General features: G+C 36.4%; 1 protein-coding gene across 1 annotated transcript; it reads right to left on the bottom strand.

Moving 5' to 3' along the window:
• Positions 1-240: 240 nt before the first annotated feature.
• On the bottom strand, positions 241-3826 carry twist2. The gene is made up of 2 exons (XM_060877369.1): positions 3018-3826; positions 241-1179 (listed from the first exon to the last, which is right to left on the bottom strand). The coding sequence occupies exon 1, from the start codon at positions 3569-3571 to the stop codon at positions 3065-3067; it is 507 nt and encodes a 168-aa protein (XP_060733352.1). The 5' UTR covers positions 3572-3826; the 3' UTR covers positions 241-1179; positions 3018-3064.
• Between the last annotated feature and the right edge of the window lie 12030 nt (positions 3827-15856).

Genomic DNA, 15856 nt, shown 5'->3' with positions numbered 1-15856 from the left:
GGTCCAGCCAATAATTAAAGGTATATTATTGGTTGCAACTGCAATTATTATTAAAGATGTTCTTGGTCAAGAGGGAAAAAGCATCCCCTTAGTAGTTTTATCCCATCGACAAGAAAAAAAAGTCCAGTAAATGATCAGTTTTATAGAATGAAAAGATAGAGATCTCTACGCTGTGGTTGATCATTAGTTCTGCACCACACACAACATTTATTTACACTTTTATCAGTCTCAGTCAGCGCATGGCACATCGCTCTGTTTTATTCTGCAGATCTTTATCTGAGCAAAATGAGCTGTAAACAATTTCATGCTTTGCAAGTGTGGCAGCTTTCCATTTATACAGTGCTGAAGGAGAATAAAGCTGCTCTTTACATCAGCTCCTTTTGGTCGTTAACAAAGAAATTTGGTCTCCTGCTCAAGCAGTTTAAATGATATGGGGCTATTAAGGTGGATAAAGCTTTAACGCTGGCTCATATTTCTCGTTTCAAAAAATACTTTTGCTTTAAAGCAGAGATCAGGAATGTGTGCTCACTGGCTGTCAGTTTGTTATTGAGCATAAGAAATCGGTCTTTCTCTTTAACATGGACAAAAACAATATCAAGGGGGAAAAAACATCTTTGATCCATGTTACATAATCCACAGATCAACCTAGTTGTTCCAAAAATATGTTTTAATAAATAAGCACAATTTAATGGACAGAAATTGAAATTCTTGCATAGAACAAACATTTTTTGAATTGTTTTGAATGTAAAAAAAAAAAGGCAGTAATCCATGCAGGAAACTATCGCTTTAAATCATGTTGGTCCCCGTAAAAGCTGACCAAACTCACAGGTAGCATTATGTACAATACTTTACCAAAAAAAAAAAATCATATACATCTCTATATATAAACTCTTCTATTTCAAGTGGGAAATATAGTTTCATTAAAGGCAGAAGATGGCTTTCCTTTACTATCACCATAAGGATATTTAAGGCTAAGCTGTGAAAATGATTAAATATCAGTTCTGCTCTGCTTTTCTCCCTCTCCGAAGAGGTGAAGTGGAGCTTTCCCTGACTCTGGGCTTCATTAGCACTTTGAGTCTATTTTACGTAGCTCAGATCGTGTCTTTGGCCATGGCATGAAGCTTCACGGATTCTTCAATAAATCCTTTGGTGTCTTCAGAAATAGTGGAAGTAAACAGTCTGGAGGAGAGAAACAAAAAAATGGTGAATAAGTGTCATGAAAATGCCTTTAATGGCTTACTGATGTATACAAATATTCAACAACACATCTTCATTTAAAAACCAAGTATTATGTATTGAAAAAAAGAAAGACGTGTTGTTTTTACAGTATGTATTAAAGCCATACAGTATATTGGCATAGGAAGTCATTAATAAGTAAGTGATTTGGTTGTAAGTGGGAGCACATGGCCTTCAGGAAAATGCCTTTACACTTTAAACACGCTGCCTAGACTCTTCCGTGGCATGACATCACTGCAAACGAACAGCGTGTTTTAATATAGTCATTTTGGTTTGCAGCCTGTACACCTGCCCTCTCTTCCGCTCTCACAGCCATGTAAAGCACAAACACCACAACAGATTTCCTCACAGTCCAACATATACACTCAGTACACTGTGAATGAGAACGGCATCATCGCTGATGGACTGATGTTCTGATGGAGGGATATCCCTAAAGAGTAACACCAGGAAATTATTCAAATATAACAAAGATGTGTAATGATGTTATAAATGATGTTATAAAAATATTATGTAAAATCTTAAAGAACTTTTTGGTGTCCAATTTTTGGTATATGTTTTGGTTTTCGCTACGCTTTCGCATAAGCGTAATAATTAACATTTGTAAATGCTTTTTTAAGACTCGAAAAATCGAATTAGATTTCTTGCTCATAAATAATCTGTATTATCATGGTACTTGTTTCTGAAATTCATTGTAATTCTAATTTCTTTTTAAATATATATCCCATTAACATATTTCAGTGCGTATTTCATTTTAAAAGAGATTCTGGTATTTATTTTAGGATGTATTGTAGCTTTCATGCTCAAACTGCAAGATTTTTTTTCCACTGGACTGATTATATGTAATAATAATAATAATAATAATAATAATAATAATAATAACTTTCTCTACAAATAAGAAAAATTAACATTTAAACAAATGATTTTACATATGTTAAATATTTAAACTCTAAATATATTTAAATCTATAACCGTATTTAAAATATAGTATTTAAGTGCATTTATTTTTCCCCTTTAAAGTGCAGTTGTTCTCTTTGTTAAGGACCTTTAGAGTATTAGTATGCATAGAGAGGTGTTTTTTTGTAGAACATTCTTTATTCTGTAAAAATATAAAGTGAAAGTAATATATATATATATATATATATATATATATATATATATATATATATACATATATATATATATATATATATATCTCACTTTACATTGTAACTTTTAGCTGAAATTCTATGCTAGGAGATGGAAAATGTTCCATAGACCCTACAGGAATGAGTCAGAATTGATGAAGCATTCCTGTGGTGCCTCTCTTCCTCATCACCCTCACATTACCTAAAGAATAATAAACTGACATTCACCAGCTCAAATGATTACATATTAATGTCTAAAGCTTTGACTGATTGGTCTTTACCATTAATACCACTTAAAATGTACACTGAAAATGATCTGAACAAACAACCTTTCTGAAACTCAGTTATAATTTATTATAATAATTAAAACCCCACAGATCGCATTATTATTATTATTATTATTATTATTATTATTATTATTATTATTATTATACCGCGCAAAGGTGCAGTACTTTCCATGTAAATCCATGTAAATCTTTAGTGCGCATATTTAGATTTAGTTGATTTCATCCCTAAGGCAGCAGTTTTATTTCATTTTCTGTGTGTGTGTGTGTGTGTGTGTGTGTGTGTGTGTGTGTGTGTGTGTGTGTGTGTGTGTGTGTGTGTGTGTGTGTGTGTTGAAATGAATCCCTGTGCTTTTCCCATAGAGGTACATACCCATGTGGCATTGGTGTCCCGTTGGTGTCCCGCTGTGTTGGCCGTGGCTAGTGCGAGGCGGACATGGACCAGGCGCCTTCCATGCGCCACACCGAGAACGCGTAACTGAGTCTCTCGTGCGCGACGTAACTGCAGCTGGACATCTTGCTGTCCATCTCGTCGCTCTGCAGCACCTGATAGAGGAAGTCGATGTAACGGGACGCCAGTTTGAGCGTCTGGATCTTGCTCAGCTTGTCGGATGGCAGGGTCGGGATGATTTTGCGCAGAGACGCGAACGCCTCGTTCAGAGACTGAGTCCTCTGGCGCTCACGCACGTTGGCCAGGACGCGCTGATTCTGCAGTTCCTCGTAGGACTGCGCTCGGCTCGGACTCGCCTTCTTGCTCCGTTTAGCCGAGCCGGGACTTCCTCCAGAACTGTCCTCCTCACTCGACTTTTTACTCGGTCTCCTCTTCCGTGCGAAGCGCCTGTGCTGCTGCTGCTGGCGCTCCAGCTCCTCCTCGCTGGTCCCCAGACTGTCCACCGGAGACACGGGGGAACTCGAGCTCTCTTCCATTTCTCGTTTAAAGAAATGCAAGGGCAGGAAGGAAAATACGCTCAGCGCCTTTGAATCCGTGGTGAGAAAGTAAATCCGTGCGAGATGACAACAGACAGAAAACAAGGCTTCAGGAGTTTGGATGTTCCACCTCAGTGTGTGCGTGTGTGTGTGTGTGAGTGTGTGTGTGTGTGTGTATTCTCGTTTGGCTCTTCGCTCTGACGTGAACTAAAGCTTCCTCACTAAAGCTTTAGCCTTTTTCGTCCCATAGGAAGTTTTTGCCTAATGTTTTTTGGAAACTTTATCCCAGTCTCTGATGCTAAATAGATGAAGTGGGAGGTCGCGTCGCATCTGATTGGCTGACAAACACACAGGAGGGACCAGTTTAAAGTTACACTGTCTTTACGGGGACGGCAGACAAGCAGCAACTTTTTTATGAGGAGAAATAGTCTCTAAATATCTTCTGATGAATAAAGGTTAAGCTGACAACGAATTCACAACAATAAATAATAATAATAAAATACTGCTACAACAAACAACAACAACAATAATAATGATGATAATAACAATAACAATAGTAATAATAATAATAATAAGAATAATAATAATAATAATTATAATAATAATGATTGTTATCCATTATTATTATTATTATTATTATTATTATTATTATTTATTTATTTATTTTTTAGTAGTAGTAGTATTGTTCTAGAAGTAAGCATAACATTTTCAGTAGTCATCAATATATACAGATAAAAAAAACACTGTAACAACCTTAGATAAATTAAATCACCCATGATAAATACTTTTATGTCCATAGTATAAAATTATTTATAGCAGAATTATATATAAAGAAGGCTTTTGTCTTTACACTATTTTTCAATATTAATGTATTCTAAACAACAACAACACTAATATTATTATTATTATTATTATTATTATTATTATTAGTAGTAGTAGTAGTAGTAGTAGTAGTAGTAGTATTAATAATAATGACAATAATAATAATGATAATAATATCAATTATATCAATAATAATAATAATAAAACATTATTAAATTAAAACACCACAAAAGCATTATCGCATTGTATTACCGCACTGATAATACTGCTGGAGGTTATCATCATCATCATCATCATCATCATCATCATCATCATTATTATTATTATTATTATTATCATTATTATGTTATTATTATCATTAATAATGACAATAATAATGATAATAATATCAATTATATCAATAATAATAATAATAATAATAATAATAATAATAATAATGATGATGATGATGATGATGATGATGATGATGATGATGATAACCTCCAGCAGTATTATCAGTGCGGTAATACAATGCGATAATGCTTTTTTGGAGTTTTAATTTAATATTATTATTATTATTATTATTATTATTATTATTCAATGTCAAAGTTTAAAAACTAAAACGAAGGATATACAAACAGAGACATACAGATCTTTAAACATGGCCATTGTGCGACTTCTCCTGTTGTGACTTAAACAGGTTTTTCTCTCGTTTTTTTTTTGTTTTTTTTTTTTTGCAGCGCTCTTTAGTCGCTCACATATGACGTCAGGTATTTTACACCTTGCGCCCCGCACGTGCTGTTTGAGTTATCACATTTACATCCTGCACGTGTCTTCAGTTTTTGGCTTGTTTTTCTTCATTTCAGTCACATCACATGATCCTTTAACGAGTATCAATTACTAATCCTGGATAGTTTCTTTTCAGAATTGTAACACAACTCTATTCACCATGTTGTACTTTTTCAAGGGTTTTCAAACCATACAACATGTTGCAATAACTATAAGTATGGAGAAGTAGTATTTCTGGTGGACCAGTGGATTATGTTTACTTTGTTTATTACAGATTTTCTTTCATCATCTTACACCAAAATCACTAATTAAGCAGTGTTTAATATGCTAAACCCATGTTGTCTGTCTCAATACACATATCGTGTCCTATATTTCCTCATCTGAGAAACGAATCCAAACCCTCGCTATGAAGGCCCATGTATTTGATTTATTCGTTTTTATTTTAAAAAGAAGCAGAAAGATGTTTACTATGAAATTTGCTATATCAAGAAATGTATGAGCTTGAGTACAATTTTTTGTCTAAAACGGAATAAATGGGCTCACGGTCAAGGTGCGCTTTCTGATATGATCCTAAGAATCTATTCTTTCAACCATGATGAAAGTCTTCTGCCTGTTGTTTTCTAGAAGAAAAAAAACGAAGAGGGGAAAAACGTCCAGGCTTTCACAATACCCCAACCACATGTCCAAGGCAGCCTGTTGTGCTGAACTTTTGGCAAAGCCTCACAAGTTCTGCCGCTTCATTGTGGAGTCTGGACTGTCTCCTTGTACAAGACAATAATAATGCATGTCAGATTTCTTTTACCAGCGTCCAGTGCTTTAGAAAAGGCTGTTGGATGTTTTATATACTGGTGAAACGTGGTCAGTTTTGTTAGGTTTGAAATTGTGAAATGCATCTTCTTTTGATATTGCATTCGGTGGTGCACATGCAATGCACATGCGAAATGAGTGCAGGTCCCTAAAACAGTCACAGAGAGTACAGTGATCTCACAGTCTATTCTAGGATCTAAGCTTTACGTATATCAGGACGCTAAGGACCACAGGAAAACCTCTTTAAAGTCACACTTGCTTTGCTGTTACTCTGCATGAACTTTGGGAAATTGGTAGCCTATTTTGGTCTGATTTCTGGGAAGTCTGACTAGTTGAGTGTATCAGAGCTTTAGAATGATATGAATTGCAAGTTGTTCAGGAATTTATTTCATTGCCACACATTAAGCCTGGTCCAGTCTTCAATATAAAAAAAAAAAAAAAGAGAGAGCTTTCTTGATAATCACTACTGGCAGCGTAATTTCAGAGCTAGTCCTGAGCTATGTACTGTAAGAGAAATCATCTCAAAATACTTTCGAAAACTGCCTATTAGACCTGGATTACTCCATGCTTATATTCTAAGCTGCACTGCTGGCAGATTGGTACATGATGGAGATCATTCATAGACTTTAATCTTTAGAATTTATGGCTTCTGTCCCAAGAGCCACTCTTTAAAACCTTAGCCAGGTTTTTTCTGGGAAAGAAAGCAGTTAAATGATCCGATACAAGTGTGGCAAGACTGGGTTTCACCAGTATACCTGAAACAAGTGTAAAATAGTTTTAGAGAGAGCAGAGAGATATAAAGTAAATACCATAGAGGAAAAAAATCAAACAAACAAACACTAAATCATAGTCAACAAAGACTAACTTATAGTATTGACCTCATCTCACCAAGTAGATTGGAATCTAGAAACCACGAGAGTTGTGCAGAGACGATGTCTGTATCTGTTTAGTGCTTAAGATATCTGTATCTGTACTGAAATTTAAACCAAAAGTGGGAGTAATAAAATGAAATATTTTTTATTCAGCTATTAATGTATTAATTGTAGCTATTTATGTAGTTTTGTAATTATACTTGTTTGCACCTGCCTATTATATTTTCTCAGAAATTTAGCTGGTTCTTTTTCCCAAACTAGTCATTTTAATCCAGCCTGGCCAGAAAGATATTAAGGCTGCTGTAAATCCTGTACAATTTCCAGTGCCACCCTCTGACGCATGGTTTTTGTATGTTTCTCAAGCTTCATATCTGAAGGGAAAAAAAGAGTTTTAGTTGAATCCTGTGGGATTCCAGTCTTAAAGCATGCCTCTAGTCTCAACCAGATGCCTGGAGAGAAAAAAATTGTACATGCAAAAGCACGAATGCAACAATCAACATCCGAATAGAGACTTTTATTTGTACATACCTGCAACTGAATAAAATCATTTAATGCGAAATTGACACTAGTCCAAAATTTTATTTAAATTATTCCTTTGAAGGTACCATATCCCAGAGATAATTTAAACATCATCTGTCCTTTAGGTTCTGGTAGAAGATGAGAGAGAGATAATTCGTCCACCTGCATTCCATATGGATGCTGCAGCTCCTTTGGAACACGGGCTTGTGACGGCGGGGATAATACAATACATATTTTTTCACTGATCCTCATAGGTACTCTTCTTGTTCTCCTGAATGGACGGACGGGCTTTACAGATGACCCACATCAGATCAAAGATGTGTAATGCTATATTTCACTCGGCTAAGATGACGCGTTTACATCTCCCTGACACCTCGAAATCAACTCCACATGGCCTAAAACTCTTTAATAAGCTGAAATCCTTTCTGCAGAGGCCTGTCATATGCTTTAGCAGAGGACTGCGACAGCTGCTTTCAGGCTTCAATAAATTAAAAGGGAAACCAGAGAAAACGAGTGACTGTGTGGCACTGGCACCTCATAGCATCTTAATAGATGTTTCCTTGAACAATCTATTAGGACAAAGGTGGGTACTGTGTATGTCCGTGGATGATCTAGTGCTTATGAATGCATGCCGCATGAAAAAGGAAGAGTTGATGGTATCCATGGAGGAGATGATTTGTAGGATGTGATCAGTGGTTTTACAGCCCAGATGTATCCTATGGCTCGATGTATAAGGCCTTGCCTGAAATGAACTTGGTGGATCCTAAGTGAATTCAGATGTACTCTGTGTTTGTGCATCTCACTTTTGTTGATTAGGTGCACAGACTGGTTTTGTGAGCTTATGCATGCAATATGTTCTTTACACCAAGATGAACAGATGATGCAGGAAAACTGGGAGCAGCTGTTTTTCATTGCTATTACCTCAGTCTCTATTAGTGTTACTGCCATCAGCTTGTGCTGCTGCTACTGTGCACAGCGTCATCCCGCTCACCTGTTTAATCCTGTGGTGCCAAAACATTCAGAAACTTAGCGTCCTGGCTCTCGGCTGCCGCCCCGTTCATTTTCTTTCCTTTTAAGCAAAGTAACATTGTGTTAACGTGTGCTTTGCTGCACAGGCTGTAAAGGTGGTGTGAATGTGACACACTTGGGTGAACTAGGAGTGTAAACATGTTTCAACAAACACTGCTGTTTGGATACACAAGCTTTTCATTTGCACCCATCGGTTCAACAATCAGGACAAGGGCCCACTGACTGTAACACTTAGTTCATCCTAAGTCATCTTTTATGCAAGGGAATTGCTTTAGCAGCACTCAAGAGACAGTACTACTTCTCTCTACGGGACAGGAAAATAAAAATGGGCTCTGAATCAAACCGTTTGCTTGGTTATCGCCTCAGAATCAGTTTCTCTGTAGTATTCAGAGTACACCAGAACCTACGTAGGGAATAAAATACTGGGAAGTGTGCTGTTATTGGATATTAAGCAACAGCGTAATCATGTGATGGAGCTCAGTGTGAAGCTGAGTTTTTCTTACCAACCTAAATTTGATTATTTTTATTAATAGCACACTCAGAAGTGTTTTATTTCTTATTCCACAAAGGTCTTTTAAAGAATGGCTATTTTGTCTTTATCTGATTGAGGTTATGTTTAATGGTGTGGAATGTCCACAAAAACAATTTGAACAGTTCATAGAAATATAAACCACCATCATTATTAAGCCCATCATTATTAAGCCCATCATTAAGAAATTTTAAAGCTATTATTTATTATTATATGATGTGGGAGATGTGGTAGCCTAATGGTTAAGGTGTTGGACTACTAATTGGAAGTTTGTGAATCCCAGGACCACCAAGCTGCCACTGCTGGGCCCTTAAGCAAGGCCCTCAACACTCAAACAAGAGAGATAAAATATAAGTCGCTCTGGATAAGGGTGTCTTCCAAATGTGAGCTATTTTTCCTTTTTTAAGCTTGAAGTGATACATTCGGACTAGAATAACACAATGTTAGAGCTGAAATTAATCAAACTGTCTATAAATATGAGCTTGTATTTGTTATATAATGAGAAATAGTCATGAACTTTTTTCAACATCTTTACTTGATTTCATTTTACATGGCATTGATTAATCTTTAGTATAGTTTTATGGTTATATGTAAATGTCCAGCACTTACACTTCATTTTTCGAACCTTTTCATGTAAATCAATAAGTTCCACCTATACTCAAGGGTATTGACTATTCTGATTGGAGCATACCTTGTAACCTCCACGACAAGGTGTGTTTAAAATCGCATTAAAGGGTCCTTCATAAATGTTGCATTAGGGAGTGTGTAACAGCTTGAAGCATTTAGGTTTGTTTAATATGATGCAGGCTTCAACCGCTGTGTGTGCTGTCAGGGCTGGATCATGAGGGCTTTGCGTGGCTTCTCTCCAGGGTGCCAGGGGCCCCAGAACACTGCTGCCGCTGCTCGCTTTGATTTCAGCTGAGGTGAAGCAAATGGGCCAGAACGCTTCCATCACACACTCTGGACTGGGCTCTGACAGGTCTAGCCTGCAATACTTTACTCACAAAAAGAGAGTTTAAAGATACACGAGAAATGATTCTGTACCAAGTGTCTTACACTGATTCGTGCATATACTGTAAGTACAGGTTAAAACATGCTAGACTGTTTTAAAGCAATAATTGATCAGTGTCTATTTTTCATGTCTAGTTTCCATTTGGTTGGCTTTCAGGAAGTCCTGTTTCTGATGCATCAGAATGGAAATATATTAGACACATCTGTTACTTACACTGTATGAATGATTAAAGACGCATTTCCTTTCTCACTCCATGTTCTAGACTTATATTGAATCATCTCAACTCAGCCTCACGTATTAGTATTTTTAGTTTCCTTGACAGTTGGGAAAAAATTCCTCTAGAATGACTGCCAACAATCAAAAAAGTGCCAGAAAATCTTTTTTAGAGCAGGATTATATTAAAACAAAACCCCTCTCATGCAATGCAGCTACTCATACTATTAGTGATTAGTTCATATCTATAAAGAAGACAATTCTGCAGGATAGTTTGTTTCGTAGTGGTAATTTCATATTCATCACTTTTCACATTAACATGACGCAGACTTTCAACAGAGGAGATGTTGACATATTTTAAAGCTGAAGTGGAGAATAATCATCTTCAGCTGAATCATTTACATTAATGTATGTGATCAATCACAGCTGAGAATCTGAAGCAGAAGCAGAGATGGTTCATCTTTGGAAAATTAGATTCACATAAATGCAGAAAGTTTTTTCCTCTCATACACTGATCTGTGGTACGGTTTCATATATTTGGCTACGGTAGTTCTTCCGAGCCGATTTACTCTGTTGAAATACTTTTTTTTTTTGCATCCGCCTGGTGATGATCCCTCCTTTAGAGCGGTTTCCTAAGGAACATATACTGTAGATCAATGGATATTTTGCTTGTTTCATAGAAAACAAATCCTTCCATCCAAATCCTTCCATGTTAAATAATCGTGGACTGAATATCAAGGGAGCCAATCTGGTTCAGTTAAGGAATCTTTTTCTGGCACCTTTATTTTTTACAGTGTATTATAAAGTGTAATATCTCAAATCATACAGTTTTTTTATACATAAAGTATACATTATCAGTTATAAGGATTAGGATTTTCTTTCTTTCTAAAAATCTATTTACATTCAACATTGAATAATATTTTTATCTGTTATTCTAAATGGTAAAATACTGTCTCAGTGATGGCTAAGTGGCTTGTGATGACATCAGAGGTGTCAGTAACCTGCTCTGTCATCCACACAGCTTTTCACAACCATGAGCCAATTTCTACCTACTGCCAACACGTAGCATTCATTATTTCATTCACTGTTAAACTTTAATAGGAAATTCCAGTTATTAGTAGCTTTGAAGTGCTGACTGGAGTCTGCAGCTCATTACTGCAGTAAACATACACACAGCTCCCTCTCCTCTCACACACCCGTTTCTGAGCAGTATATTTTAATGAGACATGCACTTGTGACCCTGGTGCCAAGGTTAACCTCAGGCTCACAGCACTGTGCGACCAGGTGGCCAGGACTCCCCCACTGTGCCTTGGCAAACACAAGCTGTTTACCCTGCTGATTGACCAGACACAAGCGAATAACAAGGCAGCGATTGGTGTAAACGCAAGACGGACATTTACAGTCAAGTGTAAGTGAAAAGTCCTTACACAAAAGTAAGACGGTACACAAAATCCTGCACTTGTTCATACAGAGACGTTCTGATAATCTAATCAAATTTAAAAAGACAACGTTTTTTACAGAGACAAAATATAAAAGTACTTTATATATATATATATATATATATATATATATATATATATATATATATATATATATATATATATATATATATATATATAAATTTTTTTATATAAAAAAAAAAGTACTTTGACACATTGACTCATTGACTTTGACACAAAAAGTACTTTTTTTTTGGTCAATAGCTAAACATACTGTATATTTAGCAAAATCTATGACTTCATCTAAAGGGACAAATGTTCTCCTAATAAACTGATATTTAAACAGAATAATGTGTATAGGTTTTTATATAGAAATTTATTAATATTCATAAACAATAATGGGGAAAGCATGCTCTCAGCCATTAGACCTGACCTTTTCTTTGTATTAAAAGGCAAGGATTTGTGAAGATTAATAATGAGCAATAAAAAAAAATTTAGACTCTATTTGTTTTAAAGGTTGAAGCTTGATAGACTGGTCCATGTTGATTTTGGTCATTCAAAAGCTTTTAATTTGTTCTGTATGAATAAATATTTATCACTGTAGCATCAGGTACTATTTCCATACCTTTATCTATATCTTATCTGTAGCATAGTATGTAAATTTCTGTTGCGGTAAGTAATGCTTTAGGCACACTCAGTTATTTGTAATAAAAGAGAAATGTTGAACAATTTGTCTACTCAATGCTGATAATTTTATATTTATATTTCTGTTCAACATGGTGTCAAAATTTCAGATGTGAACCAATTTGCATGACTCAATTCACGTGACAAAGACCAGGCTTAGACGTGGAGTTTGTACCATGTGTACTTTTTTCTTATGACTTCATTTGAATAATATCAAAACTTCCAACTACATTTTTTTTCCAAGTCAAATGAATCTCTTCAGACATCAGACAGTATTGTTTGTCTATAAATTAAAGTACAGTGCTGCATGTCTGTGTCGTATGCAAACAAAATGAACGCTGTAGACTGTGACAAAGTATCCAGACAAATATAATTATGTGTGTATGGGATAAAGGCATGCTGGTTCTGATGGAGGCCACGTAAACACACCTGCCTCTTTGTGTACAGCAGGCTTCCTGTTATTGCCCTAGTTAGCAGACTGATCACTTTGGGCATTTACTAAATAAACCAATCCTCACGTACGGATAACAGATATCTGGAACTTGATACAGTTAGCAGGATGAATTTTTTTGTGTGTGTGTGTGTGTGTGAAGGATGAAAAAAAAACTTTTTTTTCTCCAGGTGGTTGAAGTGATTTCACAACTGGGGTTCCATTTATGTGCTATCCATTTATATTACAGTTAGAGTTATGCATGTAAACTGAAGGTATATAATGTTTCAAACATCAGGGTCCTTCACAGTTAGATACAGTATTTCAGATAAATAATTCAACAGCAATCTACAGCATTTGAAACCACATTTTTGCCACTCAATATCGCTCACTATAACTACACTTTATTTGCAAATACAGTCATTATATATATTATAATATACATACTATCAAAAATGTTACTGTGTGCAAACCCAGTTCACGTATCAAGATTCACGAGTCTTCATTTATAGGCTATGGAATATATTCCACAAGTTCACCAAAAAGTTGCATCATCCAAATTTTATGAATATCACAGGAAAAAGAAAAGTTTTCAATACATTCCAATTTCTGTACTGCTTATCCTACCGAGGGTCAAGGGGAACCTGCAGACCTCACAAGAAACATGGGGAATAAGACATGGAGCACCAAGGTGTTGCAAAAAGTTCCTTTTTTTCAGAGTTACAAGGCCTCAGTTGCAACTATATTTATGTGCTGATTGGTGATATGAGACACTTGATCTGTAATACCTTTCTTTAGCACCTGGTAACTTGGAACAAACACAATTCCTGGCATTCCACTAGAGGGAGACGAGCAATCATTCACCATGGTCCAATTACATCTAATTACTACAAGCTCTGTCACTGTCCAAAAGAAAAAAACATAAGAAAAGTCATTTTTACTTACCCAGAATACTTAAAACTGAATCAGAGCTCTGATACATACAGCAGAAAGAGTCTCCAATGAGGAGACAGTGCTCTTCCTTTACCTAGAAGTGTAAATCACTCAGACAGCGTGTAACACTTGACACACAGCGTCCTCCTGGGCCACACAACATGTAAGTGGAGAAGCACACTGCCTATGTGGTGTAATTGAAGCCTCTGTTATGGCAATAGCACAGCAGGGATTAATGTTCGCTTGATCAATGGCTGGGACTGAGAGAGCCATCACACACCTGCTGCTGTGCTCGGGGATGGAGTCGAGGTCCTGTTAAGCACATCACCCCTGGAGTAAAGAGTCAGCCAAACATATAAATTAAGTACCAATCTCACAAGACAAGGCCTGAGAGACTCAACAATCTGTCCAAAATTTTGTAAGTGCATGGACACTGAGGCTGTGTGTAAAACAGCAGGAACGTATGCAGCCAAAGGAATAATATTCATTCAAGAGTTGATGCGACGAGAAAGCAAATTTCATTAGACTGGACTGTCAGAGTCCAACAAGAGGACACAGAAACCCACAGACAAACTGTAGAGTTCACATTCGATTGGTTTAAAGTTTTTAAAGCTTTTAGAGGTATTGAACTTGTAATGAACTTTCCATACCTTTCCATGCTCCTGCTTAATTATTTCCACCGAGGGCCATTAACGGCTAAGGAATAACACTTGCAGGTTAGGACAGACAAGAGACGTAGTTCATGTCTCACCTGCAACCCAGGTGTATTTTCACATGCACTCATTTTTATAAGCACACTAGGAAGCATAAGAATTCATCATATTATGTACAAGTGTGTGTGTTAACTAGAGACCAAATTCTGTCCCGCCTCACACTCCAGCTTTTTGTTAAGGGGAGAGTGAGTTCGATCTTAGAGGTCCCCTGAGTTATCCTTTACTAAAAGGGAAATTGCTAAAGCAAGCACAGTCTAGTGAGTGATCGGCAATGTGCTTGCACAGGACAGCTGTGAATTCAATATGGATAGTGGAACTGAATTTTCTGGGCCAATGCAAACACATGCACCTGTACTAATGCACATTTACTGCAGAGGTCCATTAATTATTTTACCATTAAACCTTAAAAAATCATATGGATTCATAAAGGGAAGTAATAATAAAAACACGCTCAGCTGTTTTATTTGCAATCACATGATGTGACTTCATCCGATCAATAAATCTATCCAGTGAGATGTGCATCTGTTAGGATATTTGATAAAAATATTGGAAGAGGTATTAAAGTTTGAACAAAATCAGATTTGTTTTATATTTTGAACACATTTACAAAGATAACACAGAAAATAAATAAGACAGTCTTAATAAATAATTGAAAGTGTCATAAATATATAAATAATGTTTAAAGTTTCAGTACGTTTTTTTTAAAGTGTTTTAGTTAAAATTATCAGTTCGGTGTAATCAGTGCAAAACAATACTACTCTTTCATGTAAATGTGGTCAATAGGCATGCTGCAAATTCTCACCTATCAGCTTGCAACCACATTGAATCACAAACAATACACTTAAACAAGCACCCCAAGATTCTTAGCAGTCCTCTCATCTACAGAGACAAGTGTCTTTTGCGCTACCAAGGCTTGAACCCGGACTTATTCATCCGTAAAACACGACTGGAGTGGCACAGCAAAACACTGAGTCTCATTCTCTGCTCACAACAGATTAAAATATAAAAAGCATCTTGGGTGCCAAGAGCAAACGTGTGACCTGGTGAGAAATGTGCAGATGTCAGTGTGCCATGATGCCAAGCTGCCAGTTAACGTGGGGGGAGCAGGATCTCTTCCCAGAGCCGAGAGAGACTAGTCCAGGCAAACTAATCCCACTTTATCCAAGAAAGACGAGCTGTCAGATCTGGAGGTGAAGGAGACAAAAGCAGGACAAATGTAAGCCTTTAGATACTTTTTAATGACCGGTGAAACACTCACTGGCTTGTTAGAGCCAGGACTAACAATAGGAGCCACTTATTCATTAAAATGTTCCCCTCTATGAGAGAGTGCACTGAGACGTGGTTAAGTAAAACACACAGGCTGCATAGTGAGCTCAGATAAAGCACTTTTTACCGCAAAGCTTTGGAACACAAAAGCAAAGAATTAGACAGATGGAAATGAAACAACAAACATACTGTCAATAACGAACAATAAATAGGACTGTTTGACCGGGTCTGTTTAAGTGATTTTGGAGT

The sequence above is a fragment of the Tachysurus vachellii genome, chromosome 8 (assembly GCF_030014155.1).
Source record: "Tachysurus vachellii isolate PV-2020 chromosome 8, HZAU_Pvac_v1, whole genome shotgun sequence".
Taxonomy (NCBI): Eukaryota; Metazoa; Chordata; class Actinopteri; order Siluriformes; family Bagridae; genus Tachysurus; species Tachysurus vachellii.
Note: the sequence above shows the minus strand (reverse complement) of the source record. Positions and strands in the feature narration are given on the sequence as shown.